Source organism: Eublepharis macularius, chromosome 12 (assembly GCF_028583425.1).
Source record: "Eublepharis macularius isolate TG4126 chromosome 12, MPM_Emac_v1.0, whole genome shotgun sequence".
NCBI classification, from domain to species: Eukaryota; Metazoa; Chordata; class Lepidosauria; order Squamata; family Eublepharidae; genus Eublepharis; species Eublepharis macularius.
The window spans coordinates 74,692,487-74,715,279 of record NC_072801.1 but is presented as its reverse complement, the minus strand read 5'-3'; the positions used below and the strand labels follow the sequence as shown (position 1 = coordinate 74,715,279).

At 42.7% G+C, this 22,793-nt stretch overlaps 1 protein-coding gene across 1 annotated transcript; it reads right to left on the bottom strand.

Moving 5' to 3' along the window:
- Nucleotides 1-1,576: 1,576 nt before the first annotated feature.
- Nucleotides 1,577-13,792, bottom strand: LOC129339939 (vomeronasal type-2 receptor 26-like). The gene is made up of 6 exons (XM_054994502.1): nucleotides 13,701-13,792; nucleotides 8,530-8,821; nucleotides 7,328-8,182; nucleotides 3,934-4,161; nucleotides 3,233-3,359; nucleotides 1,577-2,472 (listed from the first exon to the last, which is right to left on the bottom strand). The coding sequence occupies exons 1-6, from the start codon at nucleotides 13,790-13,792 to the stop codon at nucleotides 1,577-1,579; spliced, it is 2,490 nt and encodes an 829-aa protein (XP_054850477.1).
- Nucleotides 13,793-22,793: the final 9,001 nt, after the last annotated feature.

The following is a 22,793-nucleotide window of genomic DNA, read 5'->3' as shown; positions in this document are numbered from 1 at the left end:
CAGACGTCAACTGTCAATGACCTGGCATTCTGCCCCCCCTCATTCATTGTTTCTGATGAGAGGAGGAGCTGGAGCCAGTCCTGTCCATCACAACGCCAATCTGGGAGGAGTAGCAGACACCCTTGAAGACAGAGATACAATTCAACAAGACCTGAATAGAGGTGGGCACAAACTGAAATACAAACCAAAGTTCATGATAAGCCAGGCTGGTTTGCGGTTCATGAACCAGAAGTTCATGGGGCCACATTTCTGATGAACCCTGGTAAACTTGACACTCAAAGATGCCAAACACACAGGGAGTCTTCAATAGGCTCTCCTCCAGGCACCCTCCAAGGTTGGTGAAGATTGGATTTTGGATTTCCGAGTTATACCCCCCCCCCCCAAAGTGGCTGCACCCCAGGAAAATTCCATTACCAATTGACTTGCATTGGTGAAAACATGGGATGGGGTTACAGAATCTTCCTCTGAGGACAGTCCCTTGGAGCAAAAAAATTCTCTGGGGCTGGAATGACGGCCACCAGAGTGTAATGACTTACATTGGCTCCAATGAAATACATTGCAACACCAAAAAATTGCAATGAAAGCATTGCATCTGATGAAACCTTATGCTACAATAAAGTTGGTTAGTCTTAAAGGTGCTACCGGACTCCATAGTTCTGAAGCGGTCTCCTAAAGGCTTTACATAGAGGTTGAATAACATGGGAGATAGCATTGCACCCTAGGGAACTCCAACAAGATAATTCCCATTCTGGAGATAGCTGGTCTCTGATGGCAACACTTGCAGTCTGTTTCACGAGAAACGATTTAAACCAGTCCAAGGCCCATTTCTGTCTCTAAATGCCTCAACAGGATGGCATGGTCTACTGAGTCAAAGGCTGCAGGTAGATCCAAGGGGAGCAATGAGGAGGCATGAACTTTATTAGTAGGAAAGTCAGTCTCTGCTTATTCAAACTGATTAGCAGCATTAGCATAACTAAGAAAAATTGAAGCAGACACCAACTGGTAGGATTTTATTGAAATGTAGCATTTATTTATAATGGGATAATTTGATTTGTAAATGACCTAATAGTCTACTGAACAATTATCTGCTGAGCTGAGGAGCTATGCAGCAAGGATGGGTGGTAGGAGAACTCTGTTGGGCTGTGTGAGAACTTACATCCACAAAACACCCACTGCATGGCTAGAAAGGGAGTGAAGCAACCCCAATGAACCTTCAGAATCACTGATGAACTCTTGAATCAATAATTTTAAAAAATCATTTCTCTATATTTGGTGAACAAGAAGCAAACTGAACCAGCAGGGCTTCAAGATCTACGATACATATATAAACTTTCATTAGTTATAGGCCTAATTTTCCATTTTGTGCTTGACTGAATTTATTTGACACATCTTTATTATTTAAAATATCTCTACACAGTCTGTTCATAAAAGGCATTTCACAACACAGTAAAACTCTTCATTGCAAAATCAAATGAGTGGTCAGTTACTGGAATATATAAATAGAAAGAGTCTTCAAAATCTGAATGAAGCAAAGTTCTAGACTAGGAACAATGAATTTCTTCCATGGAAAATAACTTTAATGCTTTCCTGCTATTACTTGTTCTCTTCTGTTCAGCTCAGGCCTCAAAACAATAATGTAGCATTTAGGAAAAAAGAAACAACACAGTAACCCAGCACCAGAAAACAAGATAGAGAAAATCTCTACCACTACTATAGCTTTCCCTTTGGTGCTCAAATATGTTGGAACAAAACACAACCAAACACTGCAAAATATCAGCATGCTGAAGGTGATAAACTTGGCTTCTTTAAAACGGTCTGGCAACTTCCGGGCAAAGAAAGCCACAATGAAGCTTATGAAGGACAGAAGTCCCACGTAGCCTAGGACAATATAGAACAAAATCACAGAGCCCTCATTACATTCTGCTATGATCTCTTCAGTCACTGGCTTTGTGTCTGGGAATGAAGGAGTGGTTCCTAGCCACACCATACAAATGCAGATTTGGATAATGGTACAGGAAAGGACAATGGAGGTGGCCAGTCTTTTCCCCACCCACTTCCTCATGCTGGACACTGGCTTGGTGGCCATGAATGCTACAACCACAGTGATGGTTTTGGCCAAGATGCAAGAAACAGACACAGAGAAGATGACGCCAAAAGCAGATAGTTGGAAGAAGCAGGTCCACTTGTTTGGTCTTCCAATGAAGAGGAAAGTACAGAGGAAGCAAAGCAGGAGAGATAGGAGGAGAGTATAAGTGACACTCTGGTTGTTGGCTTTGACAATGGGAGTATCTTTGTGCTTAATAAAAGTTCTTAGCATCAAAACCGTGATCAAGGACAAAGAAACAGCAATTAAGGCCAAACTCATTCCCATTGGTTCTCGATAGGAGAGAAAGTTGGTCTTCTTGGAGATGCATCGATCTTGGTCCTTGCTTGGATATTGATCTTCTGGACATTTAGAACAGTCATCCATATCTGGGAGGGGAGAAGGGAAATGTCACATCATTTGATACTAACAGTGCAGTCCTGAGCAGAGTTACTCAAGTCTCAACCCATTGAAATCAGTGGGAATAGACTAGAGTAGCTCTGCTTACTATTGTTTCTTTCAACCCCCTTCAATATGTGAAATATTTTTCATGCTCAATTGCAGTAACTGGATATTTGCTAAGGGGTATCTCTTTAGGGGTATATCTATTATCTAATTATTTGTAAAAGCATAGTTACCTTTCCTAGCCATGTTTCATTTTAATGCCCCACCTGGAGTACTGTGTGCCATCCTGGAGGTCTCACTTCAAAAAGGAAATTGTGTCACCTCTTCTCGCTTTGTAGCCCTCCTCCAGCCTCGGCTTCAGGGTGATCCCCTTATACAAAGCAACGTTCTCAAGGAGTGGAAGTGGATTGAGTGGAGGGCAAGTGAACAGGGAGAAATACACTTGCCATTCAAGTGTCATTCGTCATGTGTAGCTTGGCCCTAAGATTGCCTGCCTGTGCACTGCACAGCAAGAGCCAAAATGAAACAAAGCACTCTCTCTTTTCTGTGGGGGTAAGTAGTTATAGCTTGACTTCCTGATTTTGTTCTGCTGTCTCAGAAGTAGGTGCATTGAGCTGAAGGAGTGGTTTTTGTGTTTTCAGCTTGTTTTTCCCGTTATACACTCTCCTACTTAACAGATCTAGTGTATTTGTATTTGTGTCTCTCTGTGTTTGCAGAGCTCTTGGAGAAGTCACAGTCACTTACCCTTCTGGACTGAAATCTTTCCTTCTGGGCAAGGAGCACATTCATAACAACAAAATGGCTCCCCTTCTCTCTTTTCTTTCTGATAACCGGGCTGACAGGGGTCACTGCATCGAGACACAGGCAGTACCTATCCAAGAAGCAGACAGTCTTAGTACACCTTAAAGTTTAATGAATGTTACTAGCAACTGTAACAACCTTTTTGTTGTGTAGTTAGACTTTGTGTAGTTAGATATACTAATAAAACCAGTCTCATTATCTCACTAATTAATTGACGTCTTCAACTTTCCCCTCTGAGAGCCAGTTTGATGAAGTGGTTAAGAGCAGCGGGACTCTAATCTAGAGAACCGGATTTGATCCCCCACTCTTCCAGTTGAAGCCAGCTGGGTGACCTTGGGTCAGTCACAGTTTCTTGGAGCTCTCTCATTCCCACCCACCTCACAGGGTGACTGTTTTTGTGGGGATAATAATAACATACTTTGTAAACTGCTCTGAGTGGGTGTTAATTTGACCTGAAGGGCAGTATATAAATCGAATGTTATTATTATTAAAATATTCACTTGCTTTAGATAGCACTGACTTCATTCCATGGGTTGATGAACTTTGATGGTATCTGATTCTACAGGAAAATATGTTGCTGCCCCCACCCCAAATAACCAACCCATAGAATGAAACTGCCCTCCAGAATACTTTAGAATCCATACCTGGTTAAACCCCTGGTGCCACACAAGCAAATCCTCATGAAGGGTGACTTCTGTCCTTTCAAGAGGTTTAGGGTCCACCCTTCCAACTTTGATTCTAGTGAAGGAGTTGTTTGGGAATACGACTATGTTCATGATGTCAAATCCAGCTCTCACTTCCTTATTTTCATCAAAAGTGATTGTTTCTCCAGCTGAGTTGTTAAATGCAATTCCTTGAAGTACCTGGTGGAGCTAATTGAAAGAAACAAAAGGGTATAGACGAAGACTAGAATCTTGGGCTCCTCATACTTAGAACAACACCTCTTTCAGGGCCAAGCTACAAGTGATGAATGCCACTTGAATGGCAAGTGAATTGAGTGGAGGGCAAATGAACAGGGAGAAATACACTTGCCGTCCAAGTGTCATGTGTAGCTTGGCCCTGAAACACAGTTTCTCTCTGTCTTTTTATTTCTGAATATGTTAAGTATTCTGGAAGGGGAAAAGAAAAGCAGGGATGTATGTGTTATCATGAGGTCTGCATCCCTTGTTGTCAAGTCCCCCCACCTGTCTAAAACTCAAAATTTTTAAGAGCTTGCCTGTTTAGTTGTTGAGAGTAACAGCATGTGCGTGTGGGGGGTGGGGATGGGGGTTAAGTAGGATAAGAAATATATCCCCTGATTGATACCAGTCATGTGGGACACGGGAAGGGTCACTCTCAGGGCACTGAATGAACTTTTTGCAATCCACAAGAGTAAAGAGAACCTGCAAAACTATTAGAACCAACATCCTGGATGTGAAGTTTTTCTATCTAGATACCTATTTTCCTGATTCCATCAATAAGTTGACTTTTATGGCAGCTGATTGTCGCTACTAGTATGCTTGCAGAAGGGGAAAAGATCAGTCCCACGTTTAGAATCAAATGGCCTGGAAATACATGCCTCAGAAGGCCATCAGAGAATACCAACAAAGTGACCTGAAATTTATCTTCTCAAATGGGAAGGAAAATGGGGCTGAGGGCCAAGCTACACATGACGAATGACACTTGAATGGCAAGTGGATTGAGTGGAGGGCAAGTGAACAGGGAGAAATACACTTGCCATTCAAGTGTCATCCGTCATGTGTAGCTTGGCCCTCAGAATCACTCAACAAACTCTCTTCCTAGTTTTCAAGGGATTTAAAAAATATATATATAACCACTCACATACATCTGTTTTCTACCTTAGCCTTTCAGTGTAACTTTGGGCCAAGCTACATATGACAAATGACACTTGAACGGCAAGTGTATTTCTCCCTGTTCACTTGCCCTCCACTCAATCCACTTGCCGTTCAAGTGTCATTCGTCATGTGTAGCTTGGCCCTGAGTCTGCTCTGCTGCTCTGTGGTACAGCAAGACGGGCTGCCAATCTTCAGGTCTCCCAGAGTTAGAACTGATTTCCAGAATACAGAGATCAGTTCCTGTGGAGAAAATTGCTTCTTTGGAGTGTGGAGTCTATGGGCCAAGCTACACATGACGAATGACACTTGAACGGCAAGTGTATTTCTCCCTGTTCACTTGCCCTCTACTCAATCCACTTGCCGTTCAAGTGTCATTTGTAATGTGTAGCTTGGCCCTATGACATTATACCTCATTAAGGTCCTCCCGCTGGTTTCATTCCCCAAACTCCAGAAATTTCCCAAACCAGAGTTATCAATCTTACAATTTACATACCCAGTAGGACCTCAGATGATTAGGGACCTCTAATTTTTTTTAGATAAGTTCTTTTAGTAAATAACTTTGCGGGGGGGGGGGGGGCGCTGTGGACTTCTTAAAAATAAAAAAGCTTAGGGTCAAAAAAGCTTAGGGTCAAAAATATCTTAATCCAATTCTAGGTGGAAGACTAAATAAGGAGTTTTTAAACTTGCATGTGTTTTATATAGGGGTATTGCAAATTTTGCAACAAATATTTCTGAAAGTTGAACTTTTTTCAAGTTGTAGATGTGAACCGATCACTCATTCTCTTTGGTCCATGCCAATCCTGCTGTGCTGGTTTGTATAGATCTTTTCCCAGACCTATCCATGAGGAAAATCTGCTGAATCAATCTGTTCAGCAGCTATTAGCATCACTAACGCTTCACTGTCAAACACCAAATGTAGGATATGATTGGAACACATTTATTTTGCATCCCTAAAGGCTAGTTGTGAGGCTGGTGTCTAGACAAAGAATCCACAACACATCATCTTTGAATGAAAGCAGGGCAAAACCCCACAGTAGCATCCCGTGGTGGTGCAAAAGTGTAAGAAGTGAGTTGTCTTGAATACGCTTAGCCTTTTATATAGTAGGGTATCTGTCTATGAAAATATACATTCAGTGTGTTACAACTGTTTACACTAAAATCAAATTAGTCACATAATGGAACATAAGAGCAGAATAACACTACTGCCTTCCTTCCTTCCATCCATCCGTCGGTCTGTCTATCTATCTAAAGAATACTGAGGACTGCAGATCAGTAGCAACAATATAAAATACAATAAAACTATTTATAATCATAGGAAACAACAGTGAAACATGAAAATGATAAAGATAAAATACAACAAAACTGCACTAAAAATTCCAGCACCCTAGACTTAACTGGGGGGCCCAGTTGCAGGCCACAGGGGGGACAGTATGGCAGCTGCCATATTGGAGGGCAGCGTGGGCTCACTATGGTCAGTGGGGCAGCCCTTGCTGCCCAGATTCAAACTCTGTGGCCAGCCAATCAAATCAGGCTGGCCAGGATGGGGAGAGGAATGCAGACCTGGGAGGCATAGTCTACTCTCAGGTATGCTGCCGGGCCTTATAAAGAGAGGCAAGACACACCCCTCAGCACCTGGCTCATGGCCGGCATCCCACCCAGCCCTGCCTTGCATCACAACTTTGGAGTGGAGCAGGCAATAAGGGCATTGGGCACCTATCCATTTGGGAGGAAACAAGGCCCATGAGCTTAGTTTCTCTATTATGGGGATCCCATTAAGGGGCCTGGGGAGTATGGCATGGCAGGTACATGCCCAGCTCAGGCACTGTCAGGTCCACCTCACTCCCAGGTGCCAGGGGATCCACACAGGGGTGTCCACCAACATGGTATCCCACTAATTGTCATCCCATGGTTTCCCTGCCCCCCAGCCCAAGTCTGACAGGACATGTCAGTTCATTGGCGGGCAGATGGGTCAGCTGATTCTCAGATCTGTGCCCCATGCAGTGCTAATGCTCTGTGAAGTAAAAATCAATAAAGTTGTGGCCTCCTTTAATTCCATCATAGATGTCAGTGTAATTTGTCACCCCCCCAGTGCTCCTCCCCTCTCAACACCAGCCTGCAACACCAGTCCAAAAAACCCTCTATTCCTAGCTATAGTTGCCAAGAAATCACCTGTTTGCTAAGACACACATTCTGTAGATGTTACCTGCCAAGGCTGGAGATCACAGACTACAGTACTTTTGCATCCCAAAACTGATTGGTAATTGGATCGAGATGTGTAGATGGCATGCAAAGCATGTGCAACTGTATAGACTGCATTGTAGATTCCATAGCTGTGGCCAGTCATGCGCATTTCAAACACAAGCCCAGGAAGATCCTCTAGCCTTTCTCTCCCAGTACATATACTTCCTTTCACCCAAGAATTTTGAAATACACAATAAAATGCTTGTTCCCAGAAGACTTTGCTAAACCCATCAGCTAATGTCCTGTAAGGGTTTATGACCTGAAGAAATTTCTCAAAACCTGGAAGCTCCTGTGAGTGAACGGTCAAGGAAATGGTGCCATGGAAATAGGCCACATTGAAATCCCTCTGAAGTCTCGACACAGCAAAATCAATTTGGCTTGTTGTAATCCATACCTTTCCAATAGATGTGAATTCCTTAAATTCCTCAATTACTGAATCCATTACGGTGTTCAGTATTATCATGGTGTGAGTATCTCCATAGACAACATATACACTGGCTTTGTTCAATTTGAAAAGTAGATACAATTTTGAGAGCATGTTGTTAATTGCGTTCAGATCCTTTAATCGATTTTTTTGTGGTATTTCTTGTATGAAGGCGGGACAGATTCCATGCTGTGAAAGCAACAGTTCAAAAGTCTTTAGGAAATGTTCCCCGCTCTCATCATCTACCACAAAGACACCAACCCAGGTCCATGCAAAATGCTGGAGTAACCAGATGATACCCATGTACTGTTGGGTTTCTTTAGTGACCACATGGTAAGAAAATGGGAGCTGTACTGATTCCCACTGTTCTGGAGCAAATGACCCATATGGGAACTGAAAGAAACATACCGAATATTTTTCAGTTGTATTAGAAGGACTGTCTGACTCCAAGTTTGATCTCTTCATCAACAGCAGTCTGTCAGTCTCATACTGTGATTTTAATCTGCAGAACTGGTGAGTCAAGAGTTCTACGAGTAGAAATATCATGACATTTCTGGGAAACAGTTATATGTTAATATCTGACTCTTCATTACTTTTTCTCCCTGCATAATTCTATAAATGTATAATTTTCTAATCATACATCATTATGTTTCTGAATTAGAAAACATATGAGAAAAGCAGGGAAGAGAGAGTATCAAGTACAGCATATGAAAATTAAACCACCAACGCAAAAGTCTTACCTGTGGTATTTTGTAGAGACTTGAGATGTCTGAAATACAGATGGAGATATCAGAGCCAAGTCCTCCAACCACAGCAATCAGGTTTTTAGAGACTGAACACTTGTAGTTAGGAACTAATCTGTATGATTTGAAGAGCAGGTCCAAAGTGGTATGATAGGTCATCTTCTCATAAGAGTAGCTGTCATAGATGTGGAATCCAAGTGTGACATTGGGCAGTATCTTGGGATTTTCATTGATCTCTTTTATGGCAAACACCAAGGCCAGAACATGCTGGTAGAACTTGGTCACCATACTGCAAAGAGAGTTTCATAGGCTTTCACGAACACATTTAACATAATAAAAATAAATGAAAATTATGATGTATCTATGCATCTGAATTGAGCAGAAAGTTAAAAAAATGAGGGAAGGATTTTCCTGAATCCTTTCCCCCGTATCGTCATTTATTTCCCCCCAAAGCTGTTTAACATCATATCAGAATAGACAAAGGCCAGTCTTTAGAGATGTTGCTCAATGTTTGTCAGGATTAGACATGGGCACGAACCAAAAAAACTCCGAACCATGAGGTTCATGGTTCATGAATTTTACCGAACCAGGAACCATGAACTGGCATGGAACTGGGGCCAGTTACGAACCAGTTCGTGGTCCGTGGGGTTTAAATACCCCTTCCAGCTGCTTAGCAGCAGCAAGGAAATGGGCATTTAACAGTTTAAAGGGCCCTTTCCTACCTTGCAAGCAGCAGGTCCCTTTAAACTATCAGCAGGCAAGCGGTGGGTGGATCCCCCCTTGCCACCTGCCAGCTGATAGTTTAAAAGGACCTGCCGGTGGCAGGGCCTTTTAAACTGCCCAAACCCCAGCCTCCCACCCCCCAGGCCCAAACCCATCCTCAATTCAACACTTACCTTCTCCTGCAGTGTGCAGTGTCCTCCCTCTCCTCCTGCAAGGGGCAGGAAGGCCATTTTGGCCTCCTCCATTCCTCTGTGGGCCCTCAGGATGTCAGAGAAGGCCATAAACAGCCTTGTTGCCCCTCAAATGGATCCCCCCTGCCGCCTACCAGCTGATAGTTTAAAGGGACCTGCTTGGAAGCTGCAGGAAAATTTGAACTGGCTATTTCCTCAGGGAAATGACCATTTAAATTGTCCCTTTCCCAATACGACTCCAAAAAACCCAAACCAGTAACCAGGTCGTGGAAGTTCATAGAAAGTATTTTCCATGAGCCGTGGTTCACAAACTATGAACTGGCCTGGTTCATGCATTTTTTTTGGTTTGTAATTGGATTCGTGCCCATCTCTAGTCAGGATATCCTGCATTTTAGTCCTATTCAACAGATTGTTACTTTTTCTTTTATTTCAAAGTACCAAATCGACATCACTAGGCTCTGTGCATCCTTACCTGTCCACCAAAGTGCAGGTGAGTTGAGGCTAATGAAAATTTGCTTAATAGTTGATGGACTTTTCCTCTAGCAATATTCTTTCTTTTTAATAAAAAGAAAACGGCTAAAAGCTCAAAATAAGTTCACTCAGCAAATTTAAAAACTGAAATATATTGCCACCTGTTGACCAACAGCAAAATGAACTACTGGATTATTCCAGTTACAAAAATCTACTGGCTTGAAGAATGAACTGACTTACTGTCCTTTAAGCCACATAATGAGGAGAGATGTAATGAGGCACTAGTAAGGGATAAGGAAGGGAGAAGGGTTAGGTGGAATGAAAACTGAGGGCCAAGCTACACATGACGAATGACACTTGAACAGCAAGTGTATTTCTCCCTGTTCACTTGCCCTCCACTCAATCCACTTGCCGTTCAAGTGTCATTCGTCGTGTGTAGCTTGGCCCTTAGATACCAGGATGTCTGAATTATTGGGCTCTGGCTAACTAAATGGGTTTGTACAGAAATTCTTAGATGCAACTAATATAGCTATTTGCTTAGATGGTTATGAGCAGATGACGCAAGAAATACATATCATTATAAATGATGTAAATAAAAGCTGCAGCAGACTGTCCAAAGGGCATTCTATACACTGGTTTGATAGGGAATGTGGAAACGCAAGAAGGGAATTGAGTGACAGTTATAATAGATACAGGAATGATCCAGAGGATAATAAGCATATGAAATCAAAACAGCAAAAACTTACACTATAAGAAAAAAGAAGATATGGGAAGAGGCTGGATATAGTTACGACAGGCAGTTAAGCTCAGGAATACCTCCTTATTTTGCCGTCTGGTATCTGATTGCTCTAATGGGCTTTTTAAGTTTATGAGTAGTTCTATATTACTTGAAGCTTGGGGAAAACACTTTAAGAAAATGTTTGTTAGCTATGAACCAGAAAAAGTCAATTCTGGTAATATGGAAAACTTAAGAAGCTGGCCTAGAGTTGGGGCTTCAGAGGTGAGGACCCTTAATTAAACTCTGAGGCCCAGAAATGCAGCAGGTATGGATCTAATTTCCCCAGAATTAATTAAAAAGAACTGCGAATGGTGGGTCTCTCTCGATATTAACAACTTTGTTTAAAGCAATTGATAAAATGGGTAGAATACCAAAAGATTGGGGGAAGGATCATTGTAACCATCTATAAGAGAGGCGATAAAGATGTACCATCAAGTTATAGACTGATTACTCAGCACTTTGAGCAAATTAAGAGACTGGATTGAACAGGAGAAGTGTCTGGCCAATGAACGAGCAGGGTTTAGAGAGGGTTGTTCAACTCTAGACTGACGTATGATTCTGGATCACAAAAACAGCAGTGTCATTCTATGCAGCTTTCATTGACTTTAGGTCAGCATTTGATTCCATTTCTAGGAATATATTGTGGGATAAATTAAAGACCTCTTCTATTGATAAACACATTTTATTCTTGATTTGAGCCTTATAAAAAAAACACCACTGTACGAATAAGATGTATCCCGCAGGGCCACCTTAGAGCACCAATAAAATCAGAGAAAGGAGAAAAACAGGGCTGCATTTTAGCACCATTATTGTTTATATAAATGACTTGGTACAATGTTTAAATAGTCCAGATGATCGTCTTCCAAAACTGGGGAATAAGCATATTTCTATACTACTTTATGCAAATGACACAGTTCTTCTCTCGAGAATACCAGCTGGATTAAAAAGAACACTTATGTACACTTACTATTGTCAACAAAATCAGCTGGAGATTAATTATGATAAAACCAAAATAATGGCCTTTGCAGAGAGTTGTAAGAGATATTCATGGTATCTAAATGAGATCAGCATAGAACAATATAAATATAACAACTGTGATATATAACAGTTATTGCCACCCCAGTCAGAAAAGAGACAGACACCAAGCTGGATCTAAGGGCCACTTTATTAACTTTGTACAGACAAAACAAGCCAAAACAGTGGCAAGGACCTAAAGCGGTACAGGTCAAGCCATGGTGTCCCACACTGGACCACCGCCTTGACCTGTCTGGGCGAGCCCCGAAGCCCCAGGTGGGACCCATCCAGTGGATGGGGCGGACCAAGCCGGCCAGGCAATTTGGTCACCCCCCTTTAAGCTCCTGAACACCTCAGCCGTATAGCAGTGAGGGAAAGGACTCGCAGGCTGGGGTTCCTGAAGGCAGCCTGCCTGTGCGCCTGGCAGCCATCACAGCAGTACCAGCCCTTTAGGCAGGCTCCTCTTCCCACATAGGGAAGCGCCAAGGGTGCTCACCGTCCCGCACCCTACTCCTACCAAACCAGCCAGAACACTCCTAACAGGCGCCACCCAAAACCAATCCCCTAAATCCCCAAACATTGGTACAAGGTAGGCGAAAAAAACCCCTTCACCCAAGCCAATTCGGAAGGGGGGGAATTCCTACCTGGCCCCGTAAAGGCAGCCGGCTAATCCTGCACCAATGAATTAGGGAGAGGCGGGTGGGCCGAGTGACTAAACCGCACTGAGCTGGGAGGGCAGAGCTGCGCAACAAGCGCTCGCTCAGCCCTCCCAGCAACTCCTTATAAGGAAGGAGGGGGTGGTGTCGTCCCTCCCTCCGGTGTGGCAATGGACGGCCCCTGGCTGAGCAGCATAGCTGCATGCCAGGAAGGGGCCGAAAAATATAACAACTGTGATATATAACTGTTATATAACAACTGTTATGTTTAGGTATGATCATACAGGATAATGGAAGGAAAAAATCACATATAAAATATATTTCTTCTAATGCACAAAAAAGTGCTGGAGCAATACAAAAAATTTATTCAACCAGAGGGGGCTGTAATGCAGAAGCAGCCATTAGATTATTTTTGAGGAAATCTCTCATGCAAATGTTATATGGAGCTCCCCCTAGTATTACAGAGAAGAGGGCATTGATGGAAACAACAACATTCAATTTATATACCGCTCTTCAAGACAACACCCATTCCGAGCGGTTTACAAAGTGTGTTATTATTATCCTCACAGCAACAAACACCCTGTGAGGTGGGTGGGGCTGAGAGAGCTCTCGAGGAGCTGTGACCGCCCCAAGTGTCACCCAGCTTCAAGTGGAGGAGTGGGGAATCAAACCCAGTTCTCCAGATTAGAGTCCTCCCTCTTTTAACCACTACACCAAGCTGGCAGTCCAAATCCCTAACAGCAGGACTTCAAACACCAAAGAATGTGTCAAAGGCAGCTGTAAGGTTGGAAGCTGGAATGGTAATGGTAGAAACCAGATTATGGATTGCAGTCATATTATATGGATTAAAATTGGCTTCTACTGTAAATGGCCTTGCATATCTAATTCTGAAGGATAATTTTGTTTCTCCCTGCTAAGATTACTGAGGAGCAAATTATATTATTACAGTTTATCCCAACAACATCTATTGACCATGGATATGGAACAGGCTAAGGTTTTGATTAACAAAGATTTCTAGAAGTGAAAAGGCATCACAAGCTGTCTAGAGTTAAGAATTATTTATTGGAGCGATGCATCATGAATAGGGTTTCACCAAAGCCTTATATAACCAGTTTAGGAAATCCTGACTATAGGAGAGTTTTTCCTATAATATGGTACTCTTATTACGTTATGATGTCTTACCCTCTGCTGTCCTGGAAGGCAAATATAAGAAGAAAACTTATAAAAATATTTATTCCCACGTGGAGATGGGAGTGTTGAGTCCTTACTGCACATCTTCTTTGATTGTAAAATACCTTGCGACATAATTGAGAAAGCGTATTTGAGATGACTCACCTTGATTCTACCGTGCAGGCATGCTCTTGTGCCCCTAGCAGGGAAAAAGGCGAGTTGTCAGAAATGGCTTGCCCAGGGGGCCGGTGCAGCATTGTGCCAAGCTACCTGCTCCCCTCCCCCCATCTCCAGCAATGTGGTTCAGCCCCATAGGGGCCAAACCCAGTGGCTGGCAGGCACAGGAGCAAGCACTGCTGCCAGCTCCCCTCCTTCCCACTATGCTCCCCCACGCCCCCAGCTCACCCCGATTCGACCCTGGGTGGGCTACACCAGGTGGCTGGCAGACACAGCAGCATCCGTCTGCCTGCTTCCCTCTCCCCCACCCCACCATCCTCCCCTCCTCCAGATCAGGGCACTGGGGAAGGGGCAATGCCCAGCCCCACCGCCATGCCTGCCTCCCCCCACCCTGGTTTGGGTTGCTGGGGAGGGGGCAATGCCCAGCCCTGCCACCCTGCCCTCCTCTCCCAACCTAGATGAGGTGCTGGGGAGGGGGCAATGGCCGGCAAGCCCCTCTGCCCTTTCTAGAGCCCATTTTATGTTTTATTACAACGGGCTTTGTTGCTAGTATGAACATATTAGGGAAATGTATATTAGTCCTATAATTGATAGCCTGCCAGGGAAAGATTAAATTATAATAATATTATAATAATGTTAGCAGACAGGAATAGGGAAATGGCTCTTAAAGTTGCAAAATATGGCTGCATGGTCATTAATAGGAGGAAATTCTGGATATATAGAGAGAAACCTAGATAAGTATTGATATAATTTGATAATGTAAGGTAATTTGAGTTCTATGCACTTTATATTATGTAAATTATAGTAAGGTACAATTTTTCTGATTGTCTGTATATATTTTAAAGAAAATATTGTTAATTGAATAACTATACTCTTAGGATTGATTAATTATGGTTTTAAGATTGAGTTATTGAGTAAATTTCAAACGTAGGAAATTCACTGAAATGCATAACTTGTTTAATGTATGTTTTCATATGGTGTATGCTTCACTGATTTTCAGTCATTTGTAATTTTGAATTGGTATTGAGAACGTAATGGCCTCTTGCTAATAGATACTGTACTAGGAAACCTAAAATGTCACAAGTAGGGATAACCATTGTTTTCATGTCATAAAGTCTAGGATGCATTAAGGTGATAAGATTAAGTGCTCAGCCTCTTTATTTTCAAATGTTTATATTCTGTCTTTCTTGTTCATCTCAAGGCAGTGTAAAGACCTTTACTAGAAGGTTAAAGTGAAAAAATAATACAAGGAATTATTATATGGAACTAGAAATGCTAACAAGTATAGACCAAAACAGAAAAATACTTTTTTGGCTAACGGAGCAAAACCAAAAAAAAAAAAATCAGTTACCAACAGGGCTTTTTTTCTCGAAAAAGAGGTGGTGGAACTCAGTGGGTTGCCCAGGGCAATCTCAACTCCCCTCCGTCTGGAGATCAGGGGGCGGGGCCACCAGCCATGTGACCATTTTCAAGAGATTCCAGAACTCTGTTCCACCGCGTTCCAGCTGAAAAAAAGCCCTGGTTATCAATGCCAATCTAAACAAGTCTATGCAAAATCCTACTGAGATGTATTCTTTGGGGTTATTAGAAATAAAGCCTTTTGAAGACTTCGTTATCAATTCCCGAATTTAGTCTGAGATTAGTTCATTTGAACTGAAAGAAAATAAGAAAGGAAAAAAGCTGGCAGGGAGAGATTAGCAGTGTTGGATACATTTTCTAATAAACCTCATGCTGCTTCTGTACATGACATGGAAGGATTTGATGTCAGTTAACATTAAATAAACACATTTTAACTAGATTTTAGCATTTGAAAGAAATAACACCATTCAGCAAATGTCCTCTTCATATATTATGAAGACCCAGAATCAAATTTGCCGTGAAACCACCGAGAACCTCCTTTCCCAGTTCAACATATATCTTCAACCTCCTGAGTCATGGCCCACCTAGGAGAAAGCTGCTACCTGCATTTCAGAATATTGTACAAGGCAGGGATGTATGCACCAGGAGATCTGCAACCCTGTCCTTAAGCTCCATCCCCCCATATTTACCCTAAAGAGGGAGAGATGAAATTCTCCTCTGTTCCCATTGCACAGCTGAGATTCAGGGCCAGATCAGTGGTTTCCTAGCTTCTTATTCTTACAGGCACCTTGTGCTACACGGTCAGGGCTGGGACATTAGGAAGGAACTCATAGCCATCTCGGCCAGGGCTGTTGTGAATGGTGTCTTTTGTATCAAGGTATAGAGAAAGCACAGTCCAATTTGCTATCTTAACAGAATTTTAGAGGCGGCATTTTTCTGTCATAGTTCTCTCATTTGTAGTCTTTTTTAAACACTCCTTTACTGTCTTTGTTTCTTTCATGACATGCGATAGTCCAGTCATGGGTGTTCTCCCTCACCTACTCATGTCAAGCTTTGATAGGTTATTATGGTATTGCTGAGTTATTTGTTGATGCTCCATCAGTGAGCACTAAGTGTTCAGAGATAGGACGGTAACAGATCTGCTAATCATCCATATATTCTAGAGAAGAGTTAGAGATTTCAAATGATGGCCAAAAGCATTTCCTTACCGGGAAGAATAAAAAGACTCCTTCGAAGGATGTTTCTTGAAGGAATGTTTGAAAGCAACGCAAAACATCTGAGACATTATCCCGCTGATTAGGAGATCCCCTGACTGATGCCACTCGTGTGGGACAGGGAGAGGGTCACTCACAAGGCACTTAATGAAATCTTTGCACACCATAGGAGTAAAGATAAGCAGCAAAACGATTATAACCAACATCCTGGCTGCACACTTTCTGTCTAGAAATGGAGTGTTCTGAGACAATCTACAAACTGTCTTCTACGGTGGCTGATTGCCAATAATCTTGCAGAAGGGAAAATTGATCAGCCCTGTTTCTAGAATCAAATGGCAAGAAATCCGTGCCTCTGAAGGCCGTCAAAGAGTTCCAATGCAGGGGTGTGAAGTTTGTCTTCTCAAATGGGAAGGAAAACGTGACTCAGATCTCCTGACACACTCTCCTCTCGGTTTTCAAGGACAAAGGGTTTTGTTTTTAATAACCACCTGAAGATTTACGTACATCCTGTTTTCAAGCTCAGCCTTTCAGTAACACTTTGTCACAGAAAATAAATTTCAGTGATTTTGATAATTACATGGCAGAGTGAACAAAATTAGCTGAGGTAATTAAGTGGCATCTTGGGTAGTGAACTTGTTTTTCAGTTATTCCTCTGAATCCATTTGGATGCACAGTGGCAAGCAGTAACAGGAAAAGTAGACCCTAAAGGTGAAGCATTAGAGGAAAAACACTACGGGGTTTAAAGCAGAAATGGTTAACCTGCATAGATCTTTTTTTAAAAAAATGTGCAATATGTATGTATGTATGTATGTATGTATGTATGTATGTATGTATGTATGTATGTATTTATGTCTCTGTTTCAACCAGCCAGTCACAGCTGCAAAAGATGGCCATCCATCATCAGATACAACTGGGTGCTCTACTCTCAGTCATTAACCATTAACTTATTAATTTACTTTTGAAAAATTATGCAAACTTCTTGTTTTTCTTTTGACGAAAGCATTGTGTTTCTCCCATGACTTGTTTGCTGATGCAATTAAGACTGAGAGAATAAATACGTGAATAAATAAAATGTCACTGTTTTCACCATAGCAAAATGGGCTCTCTCTGTGCTTAACTGTGTGAAACTTCACACAAGTAACACACTGGCAATTCATTTTTGCTAGGCTAATCATTTGAAAGTTGAGGAAATGCACATTTCTCTGGAATGATACAGAAGTAAAACACGTACACAACACACAAACACATTACTGGAACCAGCCAAATTGGAACTAGTGGAATATTGTTTTTTGGACATATGCAATGGTGCCATCAGGAACAGCACCTGGATTACAACTAGAGATGGGCACCATCCCAAAAAAATTGCCGATCCAGCTGATCATGGATCGGCGCCAGTGACGATCTCGACTAAACAATCCATACCAATCATCTCCCGTTCCCGATCCGTGGATCGTGGATCGTGGAGGCCAAAATGGGGAGCGCTGCTATTCCCAGCATGTGTGAAGGTGGGTGTTGGCGGTGGGCCACCAGGCCCAGCAGGCACGGGGAGATGGCGACGAGCCGCCTCCCCTCAGGGGGCAGGGAGTCTGGCCGCTCGCCAGCGGCACCCCCTCATGTGCCCACCTGCCAAGCCAAAAAGGAGCGTGCTGGCAAGAAAAGAATGGTGGGTGATGCCGACAGCATCTGTGTTTGTGTTTGGCCATCTGTGTTTGGCCATCAGAGCTGCCTATCAGGGTTTGCAGGAATGAGATTGGAGTGCCCATGGCTACAGAGCACCCCCTTCCCCCTCCCTCCCCTGGGTGTCTTCTCCTAACTGGTGACTGCTTTGCTGCTCCGTGGTTGGAAGGAAGCCCTGCTGATTAAGGAAAGCTGGGCTTCCATTCGGGTTTCCAGGGTGACAGAAGGAGGGCAAACAGAGCTCAGGCATTCCCCTGGCTCCGTTGCCAGAGGAATAGATTGCTGGTGCCTGAGTGTCTGGATTCCCGAATCGAGACTGAACGCCGCAATCCAGGCCTCTCCCAACCACTGGATCATTGGCCATGGACGATCACAATCTGCCGGGTCACGATCGTGCGGTCGCCATTTTTACGTTCGTAATGCTGATCGTGCCCATCTCTAGTCAAGACCCTAAAGTAGCATTGTTTAAATATCATTCCAGAATAATCCCAAAATTCTTCAAAGAAGCTAGAATGCTGCTTTCTCAAACATAGGAGCTGGAAAAAGAACTAGAGACTGATGCATATCTCTTGAAAGCATGCTCCATCCATAACAACGGAGAACTAAGAGAAGCTCCCTTAGTATGACACAGACAACAAAACTGGGGAACCCACAACTAAGGGATATAGACAGTAAACGATGAAGTAAATAATATTAACAAGAAGAATGTTAGCGTAATAAAGTGGGAATTGTAAAGTGTCAGTACTTCTTCGGGAGATGCTTGGTGAAGAGGTCTGTTGGCCCCTGATGCAGTTTGGAATCAAGCGTTGTTGATGACCGGTTCCATGTTGGGTCTCAGTCCTGCAGAGTGATCCACCTCCTTGTTCCACTTACTATGAAAAATAAGAAGAAGATTTCAACTTAAAAATTATATATTTATTTTCTACAGGAGCAAGGGGTCCTCACGGTTCATCTTTCTCATCTTTCTCATCTTTCTCATCTCTGATATGAACTTGGTTGCACCACGTGCCAATATTGATTTGCAATTGGCCACCTCTAAGCTGTTTATTGTACTATTGTGCTTTTGACTGTATTTATATTGACATTTATAAGATTGTCTATTTATATTGCGCTGTGCCATTTTATTACACTAAAATTCTTCTTGTTAATATTATTTACTTCATCGTTTAGTGTCTATATCCCTTAGTTGTGGGTTCCCCACTTTTGTTGTCCATCCATAGCAACAAGAAGAAAGATATCAGCATGCAAGAAAACTTGGGAAAGTAGGAAGTCTTCACAGCATCAAGTTATAAAACATGACACGTCTTCATTATTTAACAGAACAAAATTATACCACATGAGTCTACTAAAGAGGAAATTTTGGAAATCATTTACATTTTAATTGCGTTGAATATGTCTATTGTCTATTTTTATGCCATTTGATTATTGAATTGAACGTAAAAATAATTTATGTTACTATACAATTATATTTCTTATGGTTTGCTGTACTGATAATCTAAAAAACAATTAAAAGGATAGAAAAGTCTGCAGAGAACAAATTAATCAGCAAGTGTTCACGATGCTAGTGAAAATAGACCCTTCAGGTTCAGAGCCAATAGACCTCCATTTTTTCAGGCTCTCAGAGGCATCTGGCTGGCATATGTTCAGTGCTAAAGTTGGAAATTTTAGATGAATGATCTTATGGGGACACTTCAAATGCAAAGTGACAGCTTGCTTTGGGATCCCTTGCAGAGCCAGTGAGTTGGGGTGGTGAAGTTGTAATTAGAGATGGGCACGATCCACATTACGAACGTAAAAAAACCCCATGAAAATGGCGATCGTGCGATCGTGACCTGGCGGATCGTGATCATCCACGGCCAACGATCCAGCAGTTGGGAGAGGCCTGGATCATGGCGTTCAGGCTCAATTCAGAAATCCAGACACTCAGGCGCCAGCAATCTATTCCCCTGGCAATTGAGCCAGGGGAATGCCTGAGCTCTGTTTGCCCTCCTTCTGTTGCCCTGGAAACCTGAATGGAAGCCCAGCTTTCCTTAATCAGCAGGGCTTCCTTCCAACCACGGAGCAGCAAAGCAGTCACCAGTTAGGAGAAGACACCCAGGGGAGGGAGGGGGAAGGGGGTGGATGGAAGCCCAGCTTTCCTTGATCAGCAGGGCTTCCTTCCAACCACGGAGCAGCAAAGCGGTTACAAGTTGGGAGAAGACACCCAGGGGAGGGAGGGGGAAGGGGGTGTTCTGTAGCCATGGGCACTCTAATCTCATCCCTGCAAACCCTGATAGGCAGCTCTGATGGCCAAACACAGACTTCCTGTGTTGCTGAATGGACCCATGCTTATAAATAGCCATTGGCTCCCAGGCTGGGTTTCACTTTCTGCTAGCAGTGGAGTGGGGAAGAGCTCTTGCTTGCCACTTGCTAACCAGGCCCGGCGGCCACCAGTATCACCCACTGTTCCTGTATCACTGGGAACAGCGGGGCGCCCCTCCGCTGTGGCCTCCATGATCCACGGTTCGGGTTCAGGTTCGGGAATGGGAGATGTCTGTTGCTGTTCAGGAATTCGGGATCCTGGTCTGCACCAAACCACGATCCTCTGGTTCTGTAATTTTTTTTTGGTTTGTGCCCATGTCTAGTCTTGACTTGAGGTAATTTTATTTGCAATATTTAATTAACTAATAAAAAAAATTAGATCAAAATTTGTTTGCAAGTGGGCAGAGCTACTCAATGTGAATGAAGGAGCCTCTTCCAGCATCTCCACCCACAGACACAGATACAGACCCACATGACCCTGACCTTGGTAGACCAGGCTGCCTGATCTCATCAGATCTCAGAAGCTAAGCAGGATCTGCCTTGGTTAGTAATTGCATGGGAGACTTCCAACAAAGACCAGGGTTGCAGAGGTAGGCAATAGCAAACCAGCTTTGTTAGTCTCTTAACATGAAAACCCCTCCAGTGGTTACTATAATTCTTGTATGACTTAAGGGCATTATCCACGGCCTCCTCCCCAAAGATACATATCTAAGCTAGCAGCTAACATCACAGCATGTGGCACTGAAATCTGTAACTGTTGACCAAATTACAGAAAATGTGTGACATGAGTTGGGTCATGGGTCCTAACGTGACTTGTAGTCACATGTATTACTATTACTATTACTATTACTATTACTATTACTATTACTATTACTATTACTATTACTATTACTATTACTATTACTATTACTATTACTATTACTATTATTTAGATTTATAATCCGCTCTTCCTACAAGCGGAATCTGCGTGGGTCACATCAATGCATGGACGGGAGAACTCACAAGTTCTGTTGCCTGGCAATTCTGAAGTTGAATTGCCCAGTGCTCAGGGAAGAGGAAGAGCCGAACAATGGAGGAAGTCACCGCATCCAAAAATGGAAGCGTATTCCAGGACACAGAGGGGGATACTGCCAGCAGATTGACAATTAAAGCTCTTGTCATGGAACTTGAAGGTCTGGAGTAATAAGCTTTATGATTCAGACTTTCTCCCGTTCCTTTTGAAATATTATGTTTCCAAGAAACTTAGTTCTAGAATTCAGACTTATTATCCATCCAAGGTTACAGAGTTTATCCTGTGCCAACAATCAAACTCTTCCTGAAGGGCCATAGCTGTGGAGGCTTGGCAACTTTAAGCAGTATTGATCTGACAGTTGAAGTCCAAGTATTGGAGAGCAGATGTCCTAATAATATTCAGATTTTGTATCTAAAAGGTTTTCATGTTAGATCTCTGATATGTGTCAATGTGTATATCCCCCCTAGTGGAGCTGGACCCTTTGGGAAAGTATCTTGGACTCTTCGGCAGACATTTTGGATTAGCTGACCTCCCGATATTTGACTTCCCATCTTGTCCTATGGGAGATTAATATAAATATCGGGGGTATTTCTTCCTGCTAAGCAACAAACCACATCAAAGGAAGAATGCAAAAGCAATAAATAAAGTATATCCAAAATGCAAATGCCAATTTATATGGGATAAGCAATCAAAATAAATAATCCAGAATAAATATAAGGGACCCTACTATATACAAACTAATACACTAGAAATACACCAAGTGGTTGATACAATTCATATAAATAGATTCAATCCAAATAAGGTGTGCGCCTATTATATACAAACTGATAGACTATAAGAATACCAAATGGTTATTCCAATTCATATGAGTAAATTCATTCCAAATACAGTAGTTGTGTGCCTGTATGGATGGTCAGAAAGTCCAGCATAATATCATATGCAGAGCCAAGTCCATATGCAAAGCGTACGGGTTTATGCCTGCAACTTTTCAGTCCCCGTTTCACCGGCAATGCTTCCTCAGGGCAAATTACAAAACATGACATGCAGGCTCACAAAATCATTAGTGTTTCAACCACGTGCTTCAAGGAAGTGTTTAGTTTAGTTTAGTTAGAGCGGTCCGCCAGAACATTCTGAGCTGCTCGCCATAGCACCGCCTCGCCTGTGGGCCGCGCTCCGTGTGGGGGATTAATGCAAGAATAGGATCAGGAGAAGTAGACCAGAAGTTTGGGGCAAACATGCAGATTCCTGCGCACGCTCAACCATTAGTTTGCTCAGCCAAAGATAAGGTGACGAATAAGGCTGGGGAAAAAAACTTTTGGAACTGTTCTCTGGCTGACCTATATATTTTGCATGGGACCTCTTGGAATGAGACGAGAGGGACCTTTACATTTCTGTCCATGGGTTGGGCAATGAGGCAGAGCACTTATTTATGAAAGGGTTGGTTGCATGCACATTGTGCTGAGATACTGTCCGATAGATGGTCCTTTCAATTAACCCTGAATCATGATGCAGTTACTG